The 26,352-nt window shown below is 41.6% G+C and overlaps 1 protein-coding gene across 1 annotated transcript in view; it reads left to right on the top strand.

Annotated features, from left to right (window-relative positions):
- The window catches only part of LOC122804259 (transmembrane protein 87A-like), a gene marked incomplete in the record, with an annotated part of 1,166,529 nt that overhangs the window by 547,616 nt on the left and 592,561 nt on the right, over positions 1–26,352 (top strand). The window contains 1 exon segment of the mRNA XM_044074023.1: positions 15,854–15,916. Coding sequence (XP_043929958.1) covers positions 15,854–15,916 — 63 coding nt within the window.

The raw sequence follows: 26,352 nt of genomic DNA, 5'->3' as shown, positions 1-26,352 counted from the left end.
TCTGACCCAGTTACTAGTCAGTTTTGCACCAGGGCAGAGGGCAAGGCCATTTCAAAAAAACAATTTCCAAATGGATAGCACACTGTATCCATTTCTGCTACAAACACCATGGGAAACCAACCCCTCAGGGGGTCAGAACACATTCCACTAGGGCAACCTCTACAGCATTCCTCAGGGTAGTCCCTACCAGTGACATTCTGGAAGCTGCCACCTGGAGTTCTGTACACACCTTCACCAAGCATTACCACCTGCCTATCTTTTCCAAATCCAGGGCGGGTTTTGCAGCAGCAGTCTTGCAGGGCATACTAGCCAGCCCCAACTCTTCTTGACTGCCTCCACCCTTTCTTCAGCTTTGGGAATCAATCCAAGTGTGATGACTGCAACAGTGAAACATGAAGAACATAGAGTTGTGTACACTTACATAAATGTAGATGTTCGAATGTATTCACTGTTGCAGTCCTGGTTTCCCTCCCTCCAGCCCCCTTGTCTCTCTCTATATCCTCTCTATGTATATTACTCACCCCTTTCAGGGGTATCGGTATTGGTATTTACTTTTTACTGGTGGTGTTTTTCCCACCATAGCTTAGCTCCCTATTTGGGGGCTCCTGACATTTGGGGCAAGAAAAACTGATGTAATGGCATTGGCTGCCTGTTTTTATACCCCTGACGACCTGACATCAGTCCTGGAGCGACAGCAGCCGACGCAGAAATACTAAGTCTCTGGTATTCGGGCCGACTGAGGGATACCTGCAGGCAGATAAACCAAGTGTGATTGCTGCAACAGTGAATACACTTGAACATCTTCATTTATGGTAAGTGTACACAACTATACTTTTACTATTGAAATGAGCCTGTATGAAGCTGGATCTGATGGATCCTTACCCTCTTTAGGTGTTACAGCTACCACTGCTTTCTTCCAGGATGGTGGTGCTTCTCCTCCCATTAAGATGTTAAACAAAACGTTCCAGATCTTTATCAGTTTTTTTCCTCCTGGCTTCCAAATGAATACCATCTACTCCTGGGGGCTTTCCTATAGATTGGTTATACAATCACCATTTTTATCTGATTTCCAGCTGTTCTAACTGTTAGTATTTGAGCCTCATCTACCTATAACCTTGGCATATTTAATTCTTCTGTAAACATTTCCATTTGTATTTTTTCTTGATTTTCATATTTCTCTGCTTTATAAAGACACTCATAGAATTTCCGAAATATTTTTAATACCTCTACAGGATCTGTTGTTACCTTCTTTGTTATAGACTCCCTAAGTTTGGCGACAGCCCTTTCTACTTTCTGTTGCCTGAGTCATTGTGCTAAAAGTTTTTGTACTCAAGTGTTAACAAAAAACAGTTGCTTAATAGCAATCTTTCTAAGCTGATGCATATTGTCAAGGTAATCCCTTATTTTCTGCCTGGCATTCTGCAGTTGATCCCCTTGTTCTCTGAGATCCCCCCATTCTGCAGTACTTACACATTTGTCAATCCCTCTCTTGTTACTTCTTAACCACATCTCTTTCAGTTCCATCCTATTTTTAAAGTTGACTGTAATTTTGTCATACTCCCTAGCTATATTTTCAGAAGAAATTCTTCTCTAATAACTCATATTTCTACTTTTTATTCCAGATGGGTGGGAAAGTGTCACTGTCTCAATTTTATTTCATTATCCTGCATTTTTATTTTAGTTATTTGCAAATGATCTGAAGTAGTTACTGGATATGTATCAAAACTTTCAATTAAATGCACGTTCCCATGAAAAATAACTTCCGTCTAGCCTTACCCAGTTTTTGTATCATGGGGAATAATTTGCAAATCCACTCTGAACTTCTGCTACTAAATTCACATCTTCCATGTCAAATATTTTCATAAATTTCTTCAAAAATCTATCCCCTTTTGTTATATTTTCCCTTTTGGACCCCTCAGATATATCCTCACTGCTGCAAAGCAAATTCCAGTCCCCACCTGTAAATAATAATCCCTTTTGAAAGCTGATTTTTCATGCTTCACTATAGCAGTTGTAGGTGGAATGTAAACACGTCAGTATAATCCTTCTCCCTTGCTAGTAGCCCTTTAGTACTACAAATCTACTATTACTATTTTGTTATCTTCTATCACTATTGGTGCTCCTCTTGTAATTAATATAAGTACTCCTCTTTTCCTTTGTCCCAGATACTCTGCTGAATAACCATCCTGAAAATATTTTTTTTATCAAATTCACATGTTGAATTCTTTCCAAATGTATCTCCTGTAGCATAGCTATTTGCACTCTGCATTTTTAGATATAGTTCACTGCTCTTTTTTTGTATTTATCTGAGAGGCCATTTACATTTAAAGGTAATATAGGAAGTGTTGTCATTATATTATGAATTGGTATTCCTACCTGTTATGTGAAATAGCTTTTTTGTCTAATTCCAGCTTTTGTGTTACATGTATACACTAATGTTTGGCAGGTTGCTTTTTATACAGTTTTTTTCTTGTCATATCCATTTGGGTCTGTTACATCTTACAAAACTGTTTGTTTTAGTCAAAGCTTTGAAAAAAAAAAAAAAACCCACAACCAAAACATATTAACCGGCACTTGCTCAAAACTTATAGCAAGCACTTATAAACCCTAGCAGTAGACCCACCTGTACTGTACAGTAGGACAAGGCTCTCTATTTGACCTTACCAACCATCTAGTAAAACAGTTCACTGTACCTATCCAGACATGTCCAAAGGGCAGTTTTAGGTGTACTCTCCAGTCCAACTGGTGAATCTGGGCATTCTGAGGCAATGTTACAACTGCCTCATGTACACAGACAACCCCCTCCTCCTACCACCAAACAGTAATACATGCGAGAGATACAGTTATACAGCCAAACTAGAGGCTAAGCTCTCTCAATCCAAGACTGGATCAGACAGTCAAGAGGAGAAGGGAAATACTTGCATCACACCACCAGTCTTACATACACCCATTAAACCAACACCGGCAAAAAACTCACATAAATACATGGAAACATACTCAGAGGCCCGAAATAAAAATCTGAAAAACCAACAGAGACCACCAAAGCAAACATCCAAGCAACCTCCACCCCCCCCAACACAAACCATGAAACACATACTTCACAAAACCAGTGTGCCATGCAATCACAGTCCGTAAGGCAAAATAACATACCCAACATACTAGTAATAGGTGACTCTATAGTCAGGCACACTGATGTCCCACTCGCTAGGCTGAACAAGGAGAAGGTTACTGTTAGCTGCCTGTTGAGTGCCAGGATACGCCGCATAACGCAAGCACTCAGGTCACTCCAGATCAAGTACAGATACGACTCTGTCATTGTCCATGTTTGTGTGAATGACCTGAGCCATACCTCCGTGGACTACTTGAAAAGAGACATGGAAGAGCAGGCCGGTATGACCCTGACCCTGAGTAGCTTCCTGCCCTCACTAAGAATGATACCACGGTATAAAGAAAAAATTCCCAATTTCAACAATTGGCTAATTTTCTGGTGTCATTCAAAGGGGAACCAGTGTCTGTCTGCCTGGGATAACATGCTGAACAAGCCACGCTGCTTCGCTATAGACAGCTTGCACCTGTCACCCTTAGGCTTTCGAATACTTGCCAAGGCTCTTGCCACCCCCATAGTGCCTTTTTTAGGCAAGGCTCAAAAGACAAACCCACCACCATAAATAGCATAAGTAACAAAAACTGAAGGTAATGCTACTCAGTGCCAGAAGTCTAAACCTCAAAATGCACGCACTCGAGGCACTCCTCAGTATGGAGAAAATCGATATATGTACAGTAACAGAAACCTGGTTTAAGACTCCAGAGAGCACCTCAGCACTACCAGGCTACAACTCATACCATACATTTCGGCCACAGAACCCAAACCAAAATACAAAAGGCAGGGGCGTATCCATATTCACCAAGGATACCCACACCTCCAGGTTAGTGGCACAGCATGATGCTTCAGAGATCATCCACGTGCAACTAACAATGGGCAAAACTGCAATTCAAATTGTAGCTTGCTAGTGCTACAGCTCACTCACCATGCCCCAGGACCCCCATTCCGTGTTTCTGGAAACACTGGGAAATATAAAGGTGATTGGGTGATTTCAGTTACCCAAACATTAACTGGGAGAACTACTCAAGTACTAACTCCCTTGCCCAACTTTTTCCTAGAATTTATAAACTCAAACGCCCTGGTTCAACTGGTCAACACTCCCACCAGAGGTGACAACATATTGGACCTGGTCATCACCAACATCGGCGACTGGTGTTCCATACCAGAGGTCAACCTCTCGCTGGTTAGATCTGACCATAAACAAATCACTTTGGATATCCATATTCCGTCCCCACCCCCGGACAAGAAAGCCACCGTGAAAAACTTTTCAAAAGCAAACTTCACTTTACTTAAGACCAAGGTGGAAAGTTTCAAAGCCCCCATGCTGAAGGATAACACTGTCCAAGCTGCAAAATCCTTTACTAATACATTTTACGGGCAGCTACAAGAATGCATGTATCGTGCCATCCCAAGCAAAACCAAGACTCTCTCCTCCAAGAAAAGGAAACCAGTCTGGTGGACTCTTGCCATAAACAAGCTATACAATAGAAGGAGGAAACTAGTACAGAAAAGGGCAAAATCCCTAATCAGTATCAGCAAGAAACTACGATCCCTCATAAAATCATCCAAGGCGAGCTTTGAAAGAAAAATTGCCAAGGATTCCAAAGATAACCACAAGGCTTTCTTTAGCTATGTCAAGAATCTAAGTGGCAATGCTCAGATCTGCTCGGAGTTAGTGCAGAATGGCACAAAATACACTGAACCGACCAATATTGCCAACATTTTGGCAGACAGGTTCAGCACAAACTTCCACCCCCCTCTCACCCCCAAAAGGGCCCATAACCATACCAGAAGAATGCAGAGTCCCTGGAATCACAGTCACTCAGGTTAAAACAGCCCTCTCCAAAGCCAAAAACACAGCATCAATGGGACCAGACTGTGTCCCAGGTTGTGTTCTACACGAGCTCAAAGACAAACTAACCCCTCACTTAAATATACTGTTCAAACTCAGCCTCTCCACAGGCTACATACCCATAGATGGCACACAGCAACGTTTATTCCGCTCCACAAAGGTGAAGCCACAACAGACCCCAGGAACTATCGCCCTAAAAGCCTGACTAGCTTGGTCTGCAAGGCTATGGAGCGCATCATCATGGAACTCATTAACAGAGACATTGGGAACCTTCAAACACTGGACCCTACCCAGTTTGGCTTTAAGGGCAGATCATGCCTCCTAAACCTGGTGGACTTATTTGAGACAGTTACCAAGGCTATAGACAAGGGAAAGGTGGTACACACAGCCTACCTAGACCTCGCAAAGGCCTTCGACCCCATTCCCCATTCTGGTATTATAGACAAGCACACCAGCCTGAACATAAACCCCTACGTCACAAGATGGGTTGCCAACTGGCTCATGGACAGAACCCACATAGTGAGAGTTGTGGGAGCTGGGTCTGATTCTAAACCAGTTATGAGTGGCATTCACCAGGGCTCAGTCCTAGGACCCCTCCTGTTCGGCATATACTTCTCAGAGGTACAGGCAAGCACAGGAGGACTATGGCTGACCAAGTTCGCAGATGACTGCAAACTAGGGGATATAATTGACTCTCGGCTGACACAGACATCCTCCAAAAGCATCTCACTGAGACGGATACCTGGTGTCAAAATCATGGCCTCAAGCTAAACGCCAAAAAATGCATAGTTATCCCCTCCAAAGTACCCACAAACTACCACAGAGGTGGTAGTCCCCTAAATACGGAAGATGTAATAGGGGATCTGGGGACCCAAGTAGACAGTAATCTCACCTTTGATAATCACATTGCCAAAGTGCTCAGAAAGTCCTTCTACGTGGCCCACCTAATCACAAAAGGGTTCACATCCAGATCAAAAGAGGTCATTGTGCCTCTCTACTCATCACTCATGAGACCCATCTTAGAGTACAGCCCCTCATTTGGGATGTACCTTACAAGACACTTGTAACAGTTGAAAAGACCACAGAAGTACCTCACCAAGAGGATCAATGGCCGCAAACAGATGCTCTATGCAGCTCGACTGAAGAAACTCCAGTTGTACTCTGTTGCATACCGCCTACTCGGAGGTGATCTCTGCCTGACATACAAGGCCATGTCCAACTCAGAATTGATGGACATGCTCCACCTAAAGAAAAACCTTATCCCCTCGAGCCACATGCTCTAGGGATCTAAACCTCACCGCAACAATAAATAGGACGTGTTGGAGGGGATAGATTCCTGTCCCAGAGACTTCCTATGCTTTGGAACAAGATCCTAATCAACATTAGACAGAGCTCCTCACTAACACTCTTTTAAAGAAACCTTGACGAGTTGATGGGAAATAAAGTTTACCTCGGGGATCACTTCAGTGGCTCTGCTGGACAGAGGCACAGGGAACTAATCTAAGGGGGCAGTGAAAGCCAACACATTCTGGCTAGGCTTATAAATGCCTTTGGGCAGATAGCCTAGTACCCACCTATGAACTGAATAATAACACACAAAACTATGCATATCTTCAAATATAGAGGTTTAACCCTCCTAATAAGAAGAATCGTATCAAACTAACATCCACACTCAGACTTGGATTAACATAGAAGGAGGGTTATCCATGCTACAATGCATGGTGCAGCCTGTGCTTCTACCAAGAAATCTGTTTTTGTCTTATCTTTATTCCTCTCCTAGATTGAAAAAAGATGAGCTCCAAGCCATTGGAAGAAAGAAGCATCCTGTTTTTGTTGCTCCTTATCAGATTGCTACCATGGAGACTGCTTTCTCACTTATTTGCAAGAGGAAAACGTTTTATCATATTCAGTGTTCTTTATGTATTTGCTTCCCCTTAAAATTTATTACTAGATCAAGCCATGAGCCTTAATCAAGTCTATGCAAAAGTAAGAAAAAGCACATCAATTTTTCTTTTATCATGTTCTTTTGACCGGACTTTTCTTCTTTTTTTTACGTTGCAGTGCCTACATTTCTTAAAACTCTACAAGGAGAAAGAAAAACAGAAAGAAGATGAAGAAAAAAAACTGACACACCTGTTTACTTTATTACTCTATTCAAAAATAACTGAGAAAGCTTTACTTTTTAGCATGCAGATTCTTGCATTATAAAAATACTACTGTTAAGAACAAAGTTTTTACTTAGTTAACTCTTTCCTGTGTCTTCCCCTCTTCTAAATTTTCTTTCAGACATTTAATGGCATGAAGTAGGGCATATGCTTTAGAGTCCCTTGCAAGTTTAACAAAGTCAGAAAAGTCCAGTAATGTCAGGTTTTCTTGTTCTCTCATGTTTCACAGATATAATTAATGCTTTGTAATCCCACATTTGTTTGTCAATTTCCAAGTTGCTGGTTTTCTTCCTGTTGATCTCTATCTTCCAAATCCAGCCTCTGCTTCATTTCCAAGTTACTCCTGGTTTCTTCTACTCAACTATTTTTTTAAAGGAAGAAACATTTTTATTAAACAAATCCTGAAGACATAAGCAATCATACATTTACATAAATGAAAACAAACACACAGACACAGTCCTAGTTGCAAGCATTTTACATCACAAACCACACTGTCACATTCCCAGCTGCAAACATTATACATCACGTATCTGCCCAGTCATTTTCAGTCAAACATTATGTAGCTCGTTTAAGTCCTGCGTTGTTTTAAACCTCATTCCTCACCTGTATGTATTGTTCCCACAGTTCCCACTTTTTCATATGCACTTTGCTCTTACCTTTTTCCTAAAGATGTCAGTTCCAGTTGTTTTATCTCTATTATTGTGTTCACTTCTTTTAATGTAGTTCGTTTAGATTTTGATGTCCTTTTTTTAGTAATTGCTTTTTTGGTAGCCACCATAAGTAGAGACAGCAAGACCTTACAATGTCTAGAAAATTCTGATTCTGTATCATAACTCAGCAAAATCATCTCCCTCTTCATACCAATCTGCCCACCCAGCATCTCTGACAGTGCATCCCACAGGGAATCCCTAAAGTCTGTCAACCCACTGCACCCACAGAAAATATATTCACAATTACCTCTTTCTTTCCCATTGCACCTCCAACATTTGCTATCTACTTGAGGAAAAATTCTCTTGAATCTACTTGGGGAATAAAAATGTGTATGCAAACATTTCCAAGCAAAAATCCTAAATTTTTTAGATTTTGTTGCATATTTGTGAGACATACATATAGCTTCTCATTGTTTCTTTGTGAATTGCTTATCCATTCTCTCTTCCCAATCCTTTCTGACCTCCTCTCTGATTGACACTCTTGTTAACATACAAAGATTTATGTGCTGTACTAATTATTCCTTTTTATAATTTTTTTCTGTTTTTTAAGCATTTTCCTTTGAAACATTGGAAAAGGTTTCACTAGCTTAGTCTTCTATCGGCCTTATTACCAGAAGAACAAGAAGCAGAGTCCACTTCTGTTTCATAGCACGCTTTTTGTTGGGCAGACTTCTGTATTTCCTCCTTAGCATGTTTTGCATCAATTGATTTTGATCATCCAGGAAAGAATATTCTGGAAGTATTTCGATACAGCAGCATGATTCTCATGCCTGCTATTCAACATTGTCTGATTTAGTGGAATAAATGTACTCCTCTTCTGCTTGGTATACAGTTAGTAATCATTTTCCACAAACACTCTACAGTCTTGTACTTTTAGTATGGTATCCTTCTGCCACAGTTTCTCAATATCATCTATTTCTGTTGATAGAATTGCACCTTTACTATTAAAGGTCTGCAGTGCTTTCTCATGGCCAGGTTTGGAACATACAATGTGCCCTTTAAATTAACAGCTCCTGCTGTGGAATACCAGTCCAGTTGCTTATTTCTGCTTTCATAAAATGAATAGTCTATTCCTTCCATCTTCTCTGGTACTGCAGAAAATCTCAGGTTTTCCGTATGTGTTCTGTCCTCTAATTCTATTATTTTTTGAAGCATCTCTTCTTGAACTGTTTCATATCCAGCCGATGTTCTTCATCTCACATTGCTGCAGTCCTTACACTTGGGTAGTCCGTTGTCCTCGGTCGGCCCGAATACCAAAGTATAAGGCTGACGTCGGTCAAGGCGCATTAGACTGACGTCAGGACGTCAGGGTACAAATGCGCATGACCGACGTCATATCCTCAGTCTTTTTTGACGCATGGTCCGATGCAGAAGCAGCGTTGCAAGTGCCGGTTGGCGTTCTGAAATTTTTCGAATTCGGAGTTTCAGACCGAATCAAAGTTGGCTAAGTACCCCGTTGGGGAATATTTTGGTTTTTTCTTGCCTCAGTGGTTTACCGGATGTCAGAAAAAGTGAATAACTGTATTTCTTGTGGGAAACAGATACCGCATAGAGATTATCATACTTTGTGTATACCTTGTTTAGGGCCTGAGCACGACGTTGTTGGGTGTCGCTCTTGTGCTAGATTTAACAAGCGCACTATAAAGAGAAGATTAGATTGTGCCAGGTTAGTCTTCGGAAAGCGGTGCAATTATAAAATGCCGTTGGATGCTCCGACGCCCGCTTCTTCGAAGAAGTGCAAGGACAAAGCAGCAAAGCCTAGGCTAGAAGAACCGTCCGTACCGGACGCCGGTTCTTTAGAGGTCTCGGTGGAGCCGGTGGTTCTGCCAGAGGTTTCTTTGGAGTCCCAGGGAGAGACTTTGTTATTGCAAGATGTGGCCTCTCAGGAGGTAGGCCAGGCTGAAGGGGCTTCTCAGGTTGCTGTACTCCCCTCCCTTCCTAAGGTGGTTAGGCCCTCTCCTTCTGTTTCCAAGGCTTCTCCCAGAGGCAGGCCAGGTTTAGCTTCAGTTGGTGTCACCCCTAGTTCTTCAGGGACTGTGCCCAAGAAGCATATGCTTAAAATGGCAGAAGATTTGATTACTTTGATTAGAGGTTCTATGCCCCCTCCTGATAAGAGACCTAGGGTGGAACCTGAGCTTGGGAGTTTTGAGCAGGCTTCGGATGTTTCAGAGTCTTGCTGAAGACTTGCAGGAGTATTCTCCTTATTCTGATTCTGATGTGGATGATTCTACTCCTTCTGCTTCTCCTCCTGAGGATTTTTCTTTTTCTGAGACTCTTCATTCCATGAGGGAGCATTTTAAGTGGGAAGGTCAGGACTTCTCTGATTCCAGGAAAAGGCTTAGGGAATTTTGTTTTTACCCCAGCATAGGCCTTTAGCTATACCTCCTGTTCTGGATGTGGTGGAAGATGTTTTTGCAGAGGCTTCTCTTAATCCTGATTCTTTGCCTCCTGCTCCTGTTAAACCGGATAGGTATTACAGGGTGCCTGAAGCTCATAAGTATCTTTTTAAGAGTCCTAGGGCAGACCCAGAAACTGTTAGTCAGGGGCCTAAAGGTGTTAAGGCTTCTGTTGTTAAAAATCCGGTTCCTCCAGATAAAGAGGCAAGGGCTTTGGATAGATGGGGAAAGAAAGTTTATACTTCTTCCACACTAGCTATGAGGGCTTTGAATTGCCAATTTCACATGTTGAAATACCAAAACTATCTCCTTTCACAATTGAAGTCTAAGGTAGATGCTCTGGCGGAAGGTATTGAGTGTAAAGAGTTACAAGATTTAGTACATGTTTCTGAACAGGTGGGTAAGCATTCTTTGCAATGTGGTTTTGATGCTGTACAGGCCTCGTCTAGGGTGGCTGCCACTGGGTCTGTTCTTCAAGGCACGCCTGGCTGAGGGATCAGAATTTATCTGAGCATGTTAAGACAAGGATTTTAGATGCTCCTTTACAATCTGATGTGTTGTTTGGTTCTCCTGTTGAAGCAGTCTTAAAGAAAATGGAAGACAAGGCTAAGTCTATGCAGACTGTTAAAGATTTTTTGCAGGTTCAGCCTCCAAAGTTTAGTAGAAATTGGCCTACCAAGGGGTGGACGTATCCTTCTTATGATTCCCAGTCTAGGGGTAGGTCTAGACGTGGTAGGGGCAGAGCTCAAGGCTCTTTTAGGCCTAGAACAGGGAGTTCACCTGCACAGTCTTCGGGTGAGGGCAGGGGTCAGTCCTTTCGTAAACAGACCCAATGACCTACCTTTTCAGCTGCCAGAGCCTTCTCGTCTGGCAGCACCTTTGGGGGGAAGGTTGGCACTTTTCAAGGAAAATTGGAGTTTGATTACCCAAGACAAATGGGTATTGGATATCATACACCACGGTTACAGGTTTTATTTCCATACCTTGCCTCCTTTCAAAGGCATGCCAGACGTTCCTCCTCAACAAAGAATAGAGGCTCACAAACAAATTTCTCTGTTACTTCAAATAGGGGCCATACAGCCGGTCCCTATGCCAGAAGTGGGCCTAGGATTTTATTCTCGCCTGTTCCTAGTACCAAAGAAAGGGAGCACGTGGAGACCAATTTTGGATTTATCTACCCTCAACACTTATCTGGACATTCCCAAGTTCAAAATGTTGACGCTACAACAGCTTTTACCTCTGCTGGGCAAAGATCATTGGATGGTAACTTTGGATCTCAAGGAGGCTTACCTTCATGTTCCTATCAGACTGAGTTGCAGGAAGTATCTGCGTTTTCGGGCTGGGACTTCTCATTATCAGTTCTCTGCATTGCCCTTTGGCTTATCTACTGCGCCCAGAGTGTTTACAAAAGTTCTGGCTCCAGTGATAGCTTTCCTCAGGCTAAAAGGAATACAGATCTATCCTTATTTGGACGATTGCCTGATTCTGGCTCCAGGAAAGGACGAGCTTCTTCATCATTTGGAATATGTGATAGCAGTGCTAAGATGCCTGGGGTATTCTGTGAACGAAATAAAGTCCAGTCTAGTACCCTCTCAGGACATGTGCTTTCTAGGTGTAAGACTGAATACAGCATCCCAGATGGCCTTTTGACCCCGGACAAACAAAAGAATCTTTCCCTTTACTTTCATCAATTGTCTCATCAGTCCAGGCTGACTGCAAGGACAGTCCTTCAAGCCTTGGGGTTCATGGCATCTTGTATTCTGGTGCTTCCCAATGCCAAACTGCATATGAGGAAGTTACAATGGTATCTCAAAAATGTATGGACTCAGCACTGCCAGGATCTGGACACTGTCATTCAAATAATACCTTGCATTCAAAAGGAATTGTTGTGGTGGGCTCAGGAATGTCACCTAAACAAGGGACTCTCTGTGACCCGGCCAGAGGCGAGTCGGATTCTAACGACAGATGCCTCAGACAAAGCTTGGGGAGCTCATCTGAATGGAAAGTGGATACAAGACAAGTGGCCTGCCAGACTACAACATCTACATATCAACTTGAAGGAGATGTTAGCAGTCCAGTTTGCATTAATGGCTTTCAAAGATTTACTTCTTCCAGGGCAGGTGTTGATTCTAACAGACAACACAACTGTCATGTGGTACATCAACAAGCAAGGGGGAACACATTCTTATCCTCTATGCAGGCAAGCAATGATTTTGTGGGAGACTGCTCTCAGTTTACAACTAAATCTTCAGGCAAGGTTTCTGCCGGGAGCACAGAACTCCTTAGCAGATGTGTTAAGCAGACAAATCATGGATCCCCACGAGTGGAAATTGGATCCTCATGTATTTCAGAAATTGACAGTGTCATGGGGAACTCCAGACATAGATCTGTTCGCTTCTCCACTAAACCACCAGCTGCCAAAGTTTTGCACGAAAAGGTTTCATCCCACAGCTTGGAAAGTGGATGCTCTTTCTTTCAGTTGGAAAAATCTTCATGTGTATGCCTTTCCACCTCTGCCTCTCCTCCCAAAGGTACTTCTAAAGGTCAGACAGGACAAACCAAGGATGATTTTAATAGCTCCAGATTGGCCTCGACAGCACTGGTACCCATTACTGAGAAGTCTGGTAAGGAAGCCTCCATGGCCTTTACCTTCGATTCCACACCTGTTGTCTCAGGAGGACAGTCATTTACTCAATGTCAAGCTTCACTCTCTTCACCTAACAGCCTGGCATATTCTGTTTTGAACCATAGAAGGTCTCAACTTCCACAGCAAGTTTTGAATGTGATTTTGGAAGCTAGAAGGCCTAGTACAAGGAAAGTGTCGAGAAAAATGGAAGAGATTTTTATTTTGGAGTGCAGCAAAGGATTTTGATGTTTCTGAGCCTAATTTAAGTGTGGCTCTTCAATATCTTACTGAGTTATTGGACAAAGGTTTGTCTTTCTCTTCCATTAAGGTTCATGCTGCAGCAATTTCAGCTCACTATGACTGTGACCCACCATTGTTTTCTCATCCTTTGTTCAAGCAATTTCTTAGAGGGGCAAAGAATATAAGACCCCCGTAGAGCTCCTACTCCTGCTTGGGATCTCAATTTTGTGTTGGAGAAACTCACTCTACAACCTTTTGAGCCTGCAGCTACCGCTGAGTTGAAATATTTGTCATGGAAGACTGCTTTTTTGTTGGCCATTACCTCTGCAAGAAGGGTTTCTGAATTGCAGGCCCTTATGGCGGTTGAGCCTTTCGTAATTTTCCATAAGGATAGGGTATCTTTACGTACTAATCCTTCCTTTATGCCTAAAGTGGTTTCTAGTGTGGCTTTAAACCAAACTATTCATTTGCCTACTTTTTATGCAAATCCCCAAAATAAAGGGGAAAAGATTTTGCACACTTTAGATGTACACAGGCAGTTGCGTTATTATTTAAGCAAGACTAAGGGGTTCAGGCAGTCTCAGCAGTTGTTTGTTTCTTTTGCTTTGAGTTCTCAGGGCAAGCCTGTGTCAAAACAAACTATTTCTAAGTGGATTGGGTTTTGCAATGCTTTCTGTTATTCCCATCATGGCAAGGAGATTCCAGCTGGGATTAGGCCTCATTCCACTAGGGCTACTGCCACTTCGACAGCATTTTTAAGGGGGGTGGCAACTAAGGATATTTTGGAGGCAGCTACTTGGAGTTCAGTGCATACTTTCTCTAAGCATTACCACCTTCCTCTTTACTCTAAATCTAGGGCTGGTTTTGCCACTGCTATTTTACAGGGCATTTTGGCAGCTCCTGCTTCTTTATAGTTTTGCCATCCTCCCTTACCTCTGCTTTGGGATTCTACCCAAGTGTAAGGACTGCAGCAATGTGAGATGAAGAACATAGTATAGTTTTGTACCTACCATAAATATAGATGTTCGAAGATCCACATTGCTGCAGTCCAATTTACCCTCCCTCCTTCCCCTCTGTAGTTAGAGGCGGTTGTGTGGGTTGGGTTGTAAATTTTGTATATATTGTACATATTATTAGTGCAAGGGTGGTTGGTTGGTTGGTTGCTGTTTTTTGGTTTTGGCCTTTCCTTTTAGGGTCTTCTGACATCTGGGGCAAGAAAAGACTGAGGATATGACGTCGGTCATGCGCATTTGTACCCTGACGTCCTGACGTCAGTCTAATGCGCCTTGACCGACGTCAGCCTTATACTTTGGTATTCGGGCCGACCGAGGACAGCGGACTACCCAAGTGTAAGGACTGCAGCAATGTGGATCTTCGAACATCTACATTTATGGTAGGTACAAAACTGTACTTTTTCTTCATTTTGACCTCTGATATTTGCTGTTTTATGACCTCATTTGAATATCTGTTTGAAGCTTCATTTTTTTCCAGCCTTTTGTTATTTGAGTTGATATACTCCTTCAGGGCTTCATTTATTTTAATCCGGTCTGAGTACATTTGACTTGTATTTTCCTCTAGGTTATTGGAAGTCAAGGTGGAGCTTGCACTGCTTTTTGCTGGACAGCTGCAGAATTCTTCCCAATCAGTGAGCTCACCTTTTTGATTGATTTTTCTTTCAGGTTCTCAGAATTTCTTTTGTGCTGACATCCAAGTAGTGCAGTTACTAGCCATTTACTGATATTTAGCCACAAAAGCAAGTTCACTGGCTCTCTTCAGGGTTTCTGTACTCGTACTGGAAGAGATTAAATTAAGTTCTTACTCAGTGTGCAGCCATCTTGGAAGTCAGATACTTTCCCTCTTAAGCTAGTATTTGGCTTTTTTACTGCTTTTTTCTTGGTATGCTACAAAATTTAGGGTCAGGATTAGCTTGACCACAAAGATTCCCAAATCCCATACATTGTTTAAAGGGAACCTTTTTTGTGGTTGTCAGTATCAGGTTCTGGTTGAACTAATACTCATTTTCTGAAAAAAAAATAGGTTTCCTTGAAGTAGTACTTACCATTGCTGTTATTTGTCTTGAAACCACGTACTAGAAGCAAAACTTTTGCTTCTCACTTTTGATGTACACCAGTACCACGTACTAGAAGCAAAACTTTTGCTTCTCACTTTTGATGTATACCAGTAACCTTTTCCATTTTCCCATTTTCTTTAGTTGTCCTTTGTTCTTCTTTCTCTTATTTAATGAAAAAATGGCAACATTTATATTAAAAAAGCAGATAACTGCCTTAGTTACATTTCTAATAATCATGCCTACATATGACTTATGCCAGTTAAAGGTATGAAAGTCAGTCAAAGGAGCAGTCTGCCAGAACAAAAAATATTAGTCTATTGGTGTTAGTAGTGGGTGAAATAAATTTCTTCCATGCCTTAGGCACATAGTAGTTTACTTCATCAAAAAGCAGGATTTTGGGTGTAAAAGCAACTGGTACATTTTCAGAATGTTCTGTCAGGTATACCAGGTATACCATTTGTGTCCACTGACATTGAGTCTATGGACATAACAGAAAATGGCTTTTGAGGCGGATTAAAAACCACAGTACAAGCAAGATGCTGGATAAAACTGAAGTCATCAGAGGAATCCACAGAGGGAGAAATAAAGGTTTGCAGCTGTAGACATTTTTACTAGGATTTGTGTAGTGTATCTAGAAAGTCGTCATCAGTACTCATTAACTGTTTTTGTTTTTTCCTTGTTTTGTATTAGAATTCTGAAAACCAGAAAGTTGAGAAGGAGAGCCCCAAGCCTACTGCTAGCACAGACACACCAGTAAGTAATTGAAAAAATATAACTGGTACAATGGTATTGTTTCACCTTTCCAAATGCCTTGTCTACTCCATTTTTTACTTTCACTTCCAGTTTTGTAAATGTTAAAACCCAGAATGCATAAGTGCACCTATTGAATTAGTTTTCTTTGAAATAATGTCAGACAGCAGGGTCTTAATAGTTCATTATATCCTATCACCAGATGGAACTCACTGAAAGAAGTGTTTTAAACACTTTTCTTTGGCCCTCTGGCCTCCTTATGAGATTGTCATTGCAGGAATTTCTAAAGGAAGTTTTGAATATAATTTCTGTTGCTTTTCATGGAAGGAGGGATATATTTCTTTCTTCAATAGTTATTTACTTTTCTGTTTTTCAAGAAAATGTTCTGTTTTTTTTTCCTTGTGGTACATTTCTTTCACCATGGAGAGGTTGTCTAAGTGAAACTACACCCAATTTGAATGTGGCCAATATCTTACAAAGGAAGTCTGCACCCAGTCTGGCTTCATGTTCTATGGAGTGGACATCATACAGAATCCTTTGAGATGTGCTCTGATTTCAGCATGACTACCTTTATTCATGAAGTTGCTCTAAAGGATTCCCTCAAAGAATCAGCAAAAGCACCAGCACTTTTGGGAAAAAATCAAGACATTAAAGACATCTTTCCAAAAAAAATCTTTCTGTGTAGAGTGCAAGACATATAACTTTGAGGACTATTTTTTAATTGATCTTTGATTGGGTACATTCCCACTAGTAATAATTCAGCACTTTTTCCTGTAAAATCTCTCATTTGTGGTCATCTATATGCCTGTGCCAGTACCACCACACACCATGACCCAGAGACTAGCAGATTGCTTCTTGCTCAGTTCAGACCTCAGTCCTTGCTGTTGTCTGTAGGAACATCAGCACCATAACTTCCCTTCTGTCTGTCAAATTATCTGTCAAGACCTGTACTGGCATTACCTATACTGTTTCATAGAAGTGTGCGGTGTTGGCAGCTGTGCCCGGTGCTAGAGGTTTAACTTGGTAGCAAAGTTTTGGCCTGCTTTGTGGCCAACTTCACTGTTGCAAATCAAATTCCATTCACTACCTGTAAGTAGTATTCCTTGCTGAAAGCCAGTTATTTCAAACAGAATTTTCTTAAGCTTCTTTATAGCAGTTTTGGGGGGTCTATTTTATGTATTCGAGTGCTTAAATGTTCACATCACATAAGACTGAACTTTAGTGATCAAACATTTAAATGTTCAAATATATTAAAAAGGTTAAAAAAAAAAGCAAAAGAAAGTAAAACTAAAGGGTGTAAGCAGGACGGCAAGCCCGCCTGCACTTCCCACACCCCCGCTACTTAAATATACCAACTCCAAGATCACACTACAGTGTAAGGAATGGGAACTTTTCCATTTCTGCACTGTAGCACACTGAAGTGCGATCTCGTAGTTGGTATTTTTAAGTAGGGGGGGCACAACCCCCCACGTGGGGGTGCAGGGGGGGGGTTCCCCTGCTTAAACCCTTTACTTTAACTTTTTTCTTTTAAGTATTAATTTTTAATGTATTCGAACATTTAAATGCTTGATCACTAAAGTTCGATCTTTAGTGATTCTAACATTTAAGCATTCGAATATATTAAATAGGGATTTACTTCAAAACACTGAAACTCAAAACACAAACTTCAAAATCTTGAAAACTCAAAACACTGAAACTCAAAACACTGAAAACGCATATCATACATATACCGAGTTTAAACAACATAAATCATAGCACTTTCCACCAATTGTAAACAGGGGGGCAAGCCCCCCTGCACCCCCCATGTGGGGGCTGCACCCACCACACCCCCATGCTACTTATATATATGTATATCAACTCCACGATTGCATTTCACTACACTAAGTGCAATTTTGGAGTTGATATATTTAAGTAGCAGGTGGTGTGGGGGGTGCAGCCCCCCACATGTGGAGTGCAGGGGGGCTTGCCCCCCCTGCTTAAACTTGGTGAAAGTGCTATGATTTTTGTTGTTTAAACTCAGTATATGTATGATATGTGTTTTCAGTGTTTTGAAGTTTCAGTGTTTTGAAGTTTCAGTGTTTTGAAGTTTCAGTGTTTTGAAGTTTCAGTGTTTTGAAGTTTCAGTGTTTTGAAGTTTCAGTGTTTTGAAGTTTCAGTGTTTTGAAGTTTCAGTGTTTTGAAGTTTCAGTGTTTTGAAGTTTCAGTGTTTTGAAGTTTCAGTGTTTTGAAGTTTCAGTGTTTTGAAGTTTCAGTGTTTTGAAGTTTCAGTGTTTTGGTCTTATATATTATGAACTTTTCTCATTTTCAGTGTTTTGAGTTTTCAGTGTTTTGATCTTCTATATTATGAACTTTTCTCATTTTCAGTGTTTTGAGTTTTCAGTGTTTTGATCTTCTATATTATGAACTTTTCTTATTTTCAGTGTTTTGAGTTTTCAGTGTTATGAAGTGAATCCATAAAATAGACCCATTATCGGTGGAATATAAATACATGATAGTGTAATACTCCTCCCTTGCCAGTAGCCCCTTAGTACAACAACTCTGCCATTATTGTCCTTTTATCCTCTTCTATCACTATTGGAGTTTCTCTTGCAGTAAATATAAGTACTCGTCTCTTCTTTTGCCCCAGGTATTCTGCTGAATAACCATCCTAAAAACCTTTCTTTATCAAATTCTCGTGTTGAGTTCTTTCCAAATGTGTCTCCTGTAGCATAGCTATTTGCAGGCTACATTTTTAAATATAGTTCACTACTCTTTTTTTTCTTTTTATCTGTGAGACAATTAACATTTAAAGACATTATATAAAGCATCATATTCTTGGAAAATTATTACCACCTTTTATGTATAATAGCTTTTTTTGTTATATGTCTAGTTTCAGCTTTTGTGTTATATGCATGTACTGTTTGGCAGGTTAATCTTTTATACAGTTAAGTTGTAATGTCCATTTGAACCTATGTTGCAGCTTATAGAACTTGGTTTTATTGAAAACCCTCAAATAAAATACAAACACACCCCCAATACTCCCTAAAGCCCACTAACGTAACTCACAAAACTATGTACATCTTCAAATACTAAAGTTTTATCCTCCTAATAAGAACAAATGTTCCAAACTGACAGTCATGCACACTGACTTGAGATAATCTAGCAGAAAGGTTATCCATGCTTAAGATGCGTAGTACAGCCTCTGGTTCTATTAAGTGCTGTTTGTGTTTGTCTTATCTTGATAGCTCTCTTCAGTGGGGAAAAGACTTGAAAGCTTCCAGAAAACATTTTCTCCAAGCCATTTCTCTTTATATGATAGTCTGCTCGAGACATGAAAGCCAGACACAAAACTGCCAAGCATAACTTTGTTTACTAGAAAAAAAGCCTTATAATAACCAATATTCTTTTTCATGTACTTTCTTTCTCTTAAAACTGGTTTCTAGATTAAGCTAATGGCCTTAACCCAGTTATTTCCCTGTGCAAGAATGAGAAAAAGCACACTAATTTTTCTTTTAGCATGCTTCTTTAACCAGATTTTTTTTACTTTGTAGTTTCTACATTTTCTAAAACTGAACAAGGAGAAAGTGTACGGAGAAAGGGAAAAAAAGATAAATCAGGAGTACCTCTTTACATTAGTATCCCCATTAGAGTTTATAACATGCAAAGAAGAATCATACACTATCAAAATAATACTATTAAGAAAATTGTGTTTTACTTGCAGTTAACTTTCTCCCTCCTCTTCCCACCTCCGGAGTATTTTGCCAAACATTAATGACATGAAGTAGGGCATATGCTTTAGAGTCCCCTGCAAGTTTAACAGAGTCCAAAAAAGTCCATCATTTCTGGATTTTCTTGTTTTGTCATGTTTCACAAAAATAATTTTTGCTTTCTAATCCCACATTTGTCAATTTCCAAGTTATGGATTTTATTCTCCTAAGATTTATGACAGGAAGTAGGGCATATGTTTAAGTCCCCTACAAGTTTAGCAAAGTCCAAGAAAATCCAATAGTTCCAGATTATTTTGTTCTATTCCTGTACATCTGCAACTCCCAAACCCTGTATATGCTTCATTATCAATATACTCTGGGTTGTTCTAGTCAACTCTTGTGCTTTTTTTTCCCCTCTTTCAAGCATTGTCTGTTGAACCACTGGAAAATGTTTCACTGGCACAGTCTCTGTCTGTTCTTTACCTGAAGAACAAGAAGCAGAATCTTTCTGTTTCACAGCTCAGTTTTTGCTGGACAAACTTTTATATTTCTTCCTTGGCATATACTTCATCCAAAAAATTATTTTGTTCCTCCAGGGAAAAATATTTTGAAGATAGCTGGTTACAGCAGTTTGAATCTCACTCCGCTTCTTGACATTCCCTGAATAACATAATGAATGTACAGTACTTCTCTTCTGCCTGGTGTATAATGGGTAGTCATTCTCTACAAATACTCTGCTGTTTCCCAGTTTTAGTACTCTGTCCTTCTGCCACAGTTTTGTCAGAGTCATCTCCTGCTGGTGAGATTTCATCTTTTCTATTAAAAGTCTAAGTTGTTATCTCATAGCCAGGTTTGGAGTATACACACAATGTGCCCTTTCAGTTAAAATTCCTATTGTGTAATACCAGTCCAGTTGCTTATTTGTGCTTTCATAAAGTTAATAATCTGTTCCTTCCAGCTTCTCAGGTACAGCAGAAAATCTCAGGATGTTCATCGTGTTACACTGCTGCAGTCATTACATTTGGGTTATCCTGCCGTCAGGTGGTCCCGCAGTCGGCCAGAGTTCCAAAGTCTTGGTCCGGCGTCGGTTGCTGTCGCCTCCTCCTTGACGTCAGAGCAACAGGGGTATATAAGATGCAGCCGATGCCATTTTCTTCAGTCTTTCTTGCCGCGTGGTGCCCGAAGCAGAAGCAATTCGCAAGTGCCGGTCGTCCGACTCCTGAGATTTTCCTTCTGAATCCAGAAACGAAGTCTTCTAAAAGAGCTAAATACCACGTTGGGGAAACTTTTTCTTGCCTCAGACCAATGTCAGTAAAAGTTAATAACTGTATTTCTTGTGGGAAGCAAATACCTCATAAGGATTTCCACTCCTATTGTATTCCATGCCTAGGCCCTGACCACGACGTCACTGGTTGTTGGTTTTGTGCTAGGTTTAACAAGCACACCATTAAACGTCTGTTTGATTTTGCCCGACATTATTTCGGTAGAAAATTCAATTACACCATGCCGTCAGAAATTCCGACAAACGCAATGCATAAAAAGTGCAAGGACAAGGACAGGCATCTGAGGCCCAAAACTGACGAAGAGGCCTCTTCTAGGCCGGTCGCCAGTTCTCCAGTTTTCAGCGAGGCGCCTACGCAGCCCTTGACGACTGTTTATACAGACCCACAGACTGCCTCCGACTCCCACGTGGAGCTGGCTGGGCCTTCGGGCACTCTTGGTCTTCAGCTTACTGATCCTAAACCTACAGAGGGAACCGAAGTAGCTGAGCAATCCACAGCTATAGAGGGTGTTTTCAGACCTACCCAGTTAACCATTAAACCCTCTGTTAAGTCTAAACCTCCCTTAAAAGCAAAGAAACAGACACAACTCTCTCCCAGACAGGCTTCCATGCCTAAGAAACAATTGCTAAAAATGGCCGAGGACCTAATCACCCTGATCAGGGGGTTCCATCCCCCTCCTGATAAAAGGCCCAGACAGGATGCAGACTATGAATCTTCTGACCAGGTGTCCATTTCCTCAGACTCTTCCTCGGACCTCGGTTATTCTTTACCCCTTTATGAGGATTGAATCAATTCCATCAGCACCTCCACCTGAGGATTACTCCTTTGGGGAGACCTTACGTACCATGAAGGAGCATTTCCACTGGGAAGGTCAGGATTACTCAGAATCCAAGAAAAGACTCAGAAACTTCCTTTTATTGCCTCAACTCAGACCCTTTGCTATCCCGCCAGTTTTAGACATTGTGGATGATGTGTACTCTGAATCCAGTTTGAACCCTGACTCCTTACCCCCAGCCCCAGTTAAACCTGATAGATATTACAAAGTCCCTGATTCTCACAAATTTCTGTACAAAAGCCCAGTTGCTGACCCTGAAACTATTTCTCAGGGACCCAAAGGGATTAAGGCCTCATCAGCAAAAAACCCAGTCCCCCTCTGACAGAGATTCCAGAGCATTAGACAGATGGGGAAAGAAGGGTATATACATCTGCAACTTTAGCAATGAGAGCCTTGAATTGCCAGTTTCACATGCTAAAATATCAACAATTTTTGATGTCTCAGTTGAAACAAAAGATGCTTCCAGATTCAGATCCTCCTAACTTAAAAGAAATGCAGGATTTATTGCATGCAGCTGAACAAGTGGGAAAACGTACTTTGCAATGTGGGTTTGATTATTGGATGCACCTTTGCAGCGGGATGTGCTGTTTGGAGTTAAGGCAGAGGAGGTATTAAAGAAGATGGAGGATAAGGCAAAATCTATGCAAATGGTGAAAGATTTCTTACAGGTTCAGCCTCCTCGTTTTAGCAGAAATTGGCCAACAAAGAATTGGTCCTTTCCAGTCACAGATAGACCTCAAAGGGGCAGATACAGACGTCCAAGAGGTAGAGGTCAGACACAAGGCCCTTACAGGCCTCGACAATGGGGCACACCAGGCCAGAAAGAAGGGGAAGACAGGACTCAACCTTATAAAAAACAGCCTCAATAACTTTCCACTACAGCTGCCAAACAGTACTCTCTTGGCAGCCCCCTTAGGAGGAAAACTAGCACTTTTCTATCACAACTGGCATTGCATTACCAAAGACAAATGGGTTCTCTGCATTGTATCTCAAGGCTACAGGTTCCATTTTCACACCCTGCCAAGGCTAAAAGGAATGCCAAGAAGTCAATGGGCAGAGGCTCAAAAACGAATTACAGCACTCATGGACATGAGAGCTATTCAGAAGGTGCCACCACAGGAACAAGGACAAGGATTTTACTCTACTCTTTCTGGTTCCCAGAAAGGACAAAGCCTGGAGACCCTTTCTGGACCTTTCTACACTAAACACTTACCTGGATGTTCCGAAATTCAAGATGTTCACACTACAGCAGCTTCTTCCCATGCTGGGCAAGAAAGCTTGGCTCGTGACTTTGGACCTCAGAGGCATAACCTGCATGTCCCTATCAGACAAAACTGCAGAAGATACCTCAGATTTCTAGTTGGTCCAATGCACTATCAATTCTCTGCACTGCCCTTTGGCTTATCTACTGCGCCCAGGGTCTTCACAAAGTGCCTGGCACCAGTAATTGCATTTTGCAGGCAAAAAGGAATTCAAATTTATCCATACCTGGACGACTGCCTGATTCAAGCAGAGAGCAAGGACGTTCTGCTAAAGCATCTGGCGTACGTAAAAAAGTTAAGTTGCCTGGGGTACACAGTAAACGAAAAGAAATCAAAACTAGTGCCCTCACAACAGATAATATTCCTGAGTGCCAGCTTGAACACAATGGCCCAGATGGCTTATCTCATGCCAGACAAGCAAGGACAACTGACTCAATATTTTCAATTAATGGCAACAAAGACCCAACTCCCTGCAAGAAAAATTCTGCAGGCCTTGGGTTACGTGGCATCTTGCATACTACTAATTCCATATGCCAGACTGCATATGTGGAAACTACAATGGTACCTAAAGAGCGTATGGTCTCAACAGTGTCAAAGTTTGGAAACCGTTATACCACTAATTCCTTGCCTACAACAGGAGTTTCGATGGTGGGCACAAACTTGTCACCTCAACAAGGGACAGCCTTTCACTCAACCCACAGCCAGGCAGACACTGACAACAGATGCATCAGATTACGCCTGGGGGGCACACATGGCAGGAAAATGTATCCAAGGCGAGTGGCCCTCAGAGCAAAGACATATCCACATCAGTCAAAAAAAAGATGCTAGCTGTACAAAATGCTATTATAGCTTTCAAGGACCTACTGCATCCAGGACAATTACTACTAAAGACAGACAACACCACATTTATGTGGTACATAAACAAGCAGTGGGGCACACATTCCTACCCCCTCTGCAGACAAGCCATGACCTTGTGGAACACAGCTCTAAACTACCAAGTTCATCTGCAAGCACAATTCCTGCCAGGAGAGAAAAACGTACTGGCAGATGACCTAAGCAGAAACATTGTGGACCCACACGAATGGGAACTGAACCCACAAGTACTCAGAATGATAACACAAAAATGGTGGAGCCCGGACATAGATCCGTTTGCTTCCCCAAAGAACTGCCAATTATAGAAATTCTGCACAAGGAGCTACCATCCACAAGCATGGAAAGTGGATGCCCTCTCATTCAGCTGGAAAAAACTACAAGTATACGCTTTCCCTCCTTTACCTCTCCTTCCAAAGGTACTCATAAAAGCCAGGCAGAAAGAGCTGAAAATGATCCTGATTGCACCAGACTGGCCACGCCAGCATTGGTACCCAATCTTAAAGAACTTAGCACAAGAACCACTCTGGATTTTACCTCAAATCCCACAGTTGCTGACACAGCACAACAATCGTATACTTCACAGCCAGCTAAAGACCTTAAACCTAGCTACATGGAAAATTCCCTAGTCAAGCAAGCAATGCCTCTCTCCAAAGCTGTTATGGATGTCATTCTGGAGGCCAGAAGGCCTAGCACTAGGAAAGCATACTCGGATAAATGGAAGAGATTCTGTGCCTGGAACCAAGCGCACAGCCTTGACCTCTTGTCTCAAACATTTTTCAGATACTACAATACTTAACTGAGATGCTGGACAAGGGCCTGTCCTTTTCATCCATCAAGATCCATGCCTCAGCTATCTCTGCTCATTACAACACAGATCCACCAATTTTTTCTAATACTTTGCTCAAACAATACCTCAGAGGGGCTAAAAACATAAGACCACCCTGTAGAGCACCTGCACCAACTTGGGACCTCAACTTTGTTTTGGAAAAATTAACTTTAACTCCTTTTGAGCCAGCTAACACAGCAGAATTAAAATACATCTCTTGGAAAACTGATCTGCTACTGGCAATAACATCAGCACAAAGAGTTTCTGAATTACAGGCACTAATGGCAGTGGAATCTTTCCTCATCTTCCACCAGGACAGGGTGTCTTTAAGAACTAACCCTACGTTTATGCCAAAGGTGGTATCAAGTGTGGCTCTAAACCAAACAATTCACTTGCCAACTTTTTATCCAAAACCGCAGAACAAATGGGAGAGACTACTACATTCTTTGGACATTCACAGACAGCTGCGCTTCTACTTGGACAAAACCAAAGCTTTCAGAAAATCTGAGCAATTATTGGTAGCATACGCTGCAGGAGCACAGGGAAAAGCCATTTCAAAGCAGACTATTTCAAAATTGATAGGACACTGTATACGTTTCTGCTATACCCACCATGGGAAACCTGTACCTAGCAGCATTAGATCTCACTCCACCAGAGCAACAGCCACTTCAACTGCCTACCTCAGAGGAGTACCTACCAAGGATATTTTGGAAGCAGCAACATGGAGTTCTGTGCATACCTTCACCAAACATTACCATTTGCCTTTATACTCCAAATCCAGAGCTGGCTTCGCCACTGCTGTTCTGCATTGCCTTATAGCCACCCCTAATGCCTTATAGATCCAGCCTCCCTACCTCAGATCTGGGATTCCACCCAAGTGTAATGACTGCAGCAGTGTAACACGATGAACATAGTACAGTTTTGTACCTACCATAAATGTAGATGTTCGAGTGTTGGCACTGCTGCGGTCCAGGTTACACTCCCTCCTTCCCCTCTTACTTTCTGGTACTTACCTGGGGCATCTACCCTTTATTACCTATGGGGAGTATTTGCTGGTAACTAAAAATGGTTGTTTGCTTTTCTTTGGTATTGTTTACTAGCAATTTGAATTGCCTACCTATATGGGGGCACCTGACATCTGGGGCAAGAAAAACTGAAGAAAATGACGTCTGCTGCATCTTGTATACCCCTGTCGCACTGACGTCAGGGAGGAGGCGACAGCAACCGACATAGGACCAAGACTTTGGAACTCTGGCCGACTGCGGGACCACCTGACGGCAGGATAACCCAAATGTAATGACTGCAGCAGTGTCAACACTCGAACATCTACGTTTATGGTAGGTACAAAACTGTACTTTTTCCCTACATGCTCTGTCCTCTAATTCTATTATTTTTTTTTATATCTGTTCTTGTGTAGTCTCATGTTCAGCCTGCCTTTTCTTCATTTGGCCCTGAGGTTTGCACTTTTATCACCTTATATGAATATCTGTTTAAAGTGTCTTCCAGTTTTTCCAGCCTTTTATTTGAGCTGATATACTCCACCAGTGTTTCATTTGTTTTAGTCAGGTTTCTGTGCAGTTTCCTTGTACTTTCCTCTAGATTACTGGAAGTCATGTCTGGAGCTTGCAGTGCTTTTTTCTGAATAGCTGCAGTACTCTTCCCAGTCTGTGTTTT

This window comes from Protopterus annectens, chromosome 6.part0 (genome assembly GCF_019279795.1).
Source record: "Protopterus annectens isolate FY-2018-M chromosome 6.part0, PAN1.0, whole genome shotgun sequence".
Classification (NCBI taxonomy): Eukaryota; Metazoa; Chordata; order Ceratodontiformes; family Protopteridae; genus Protopterus; species Protopterus annectens.
This window is presented reverse-complemented; position numbering and strand designations above follow the sequence as displayed.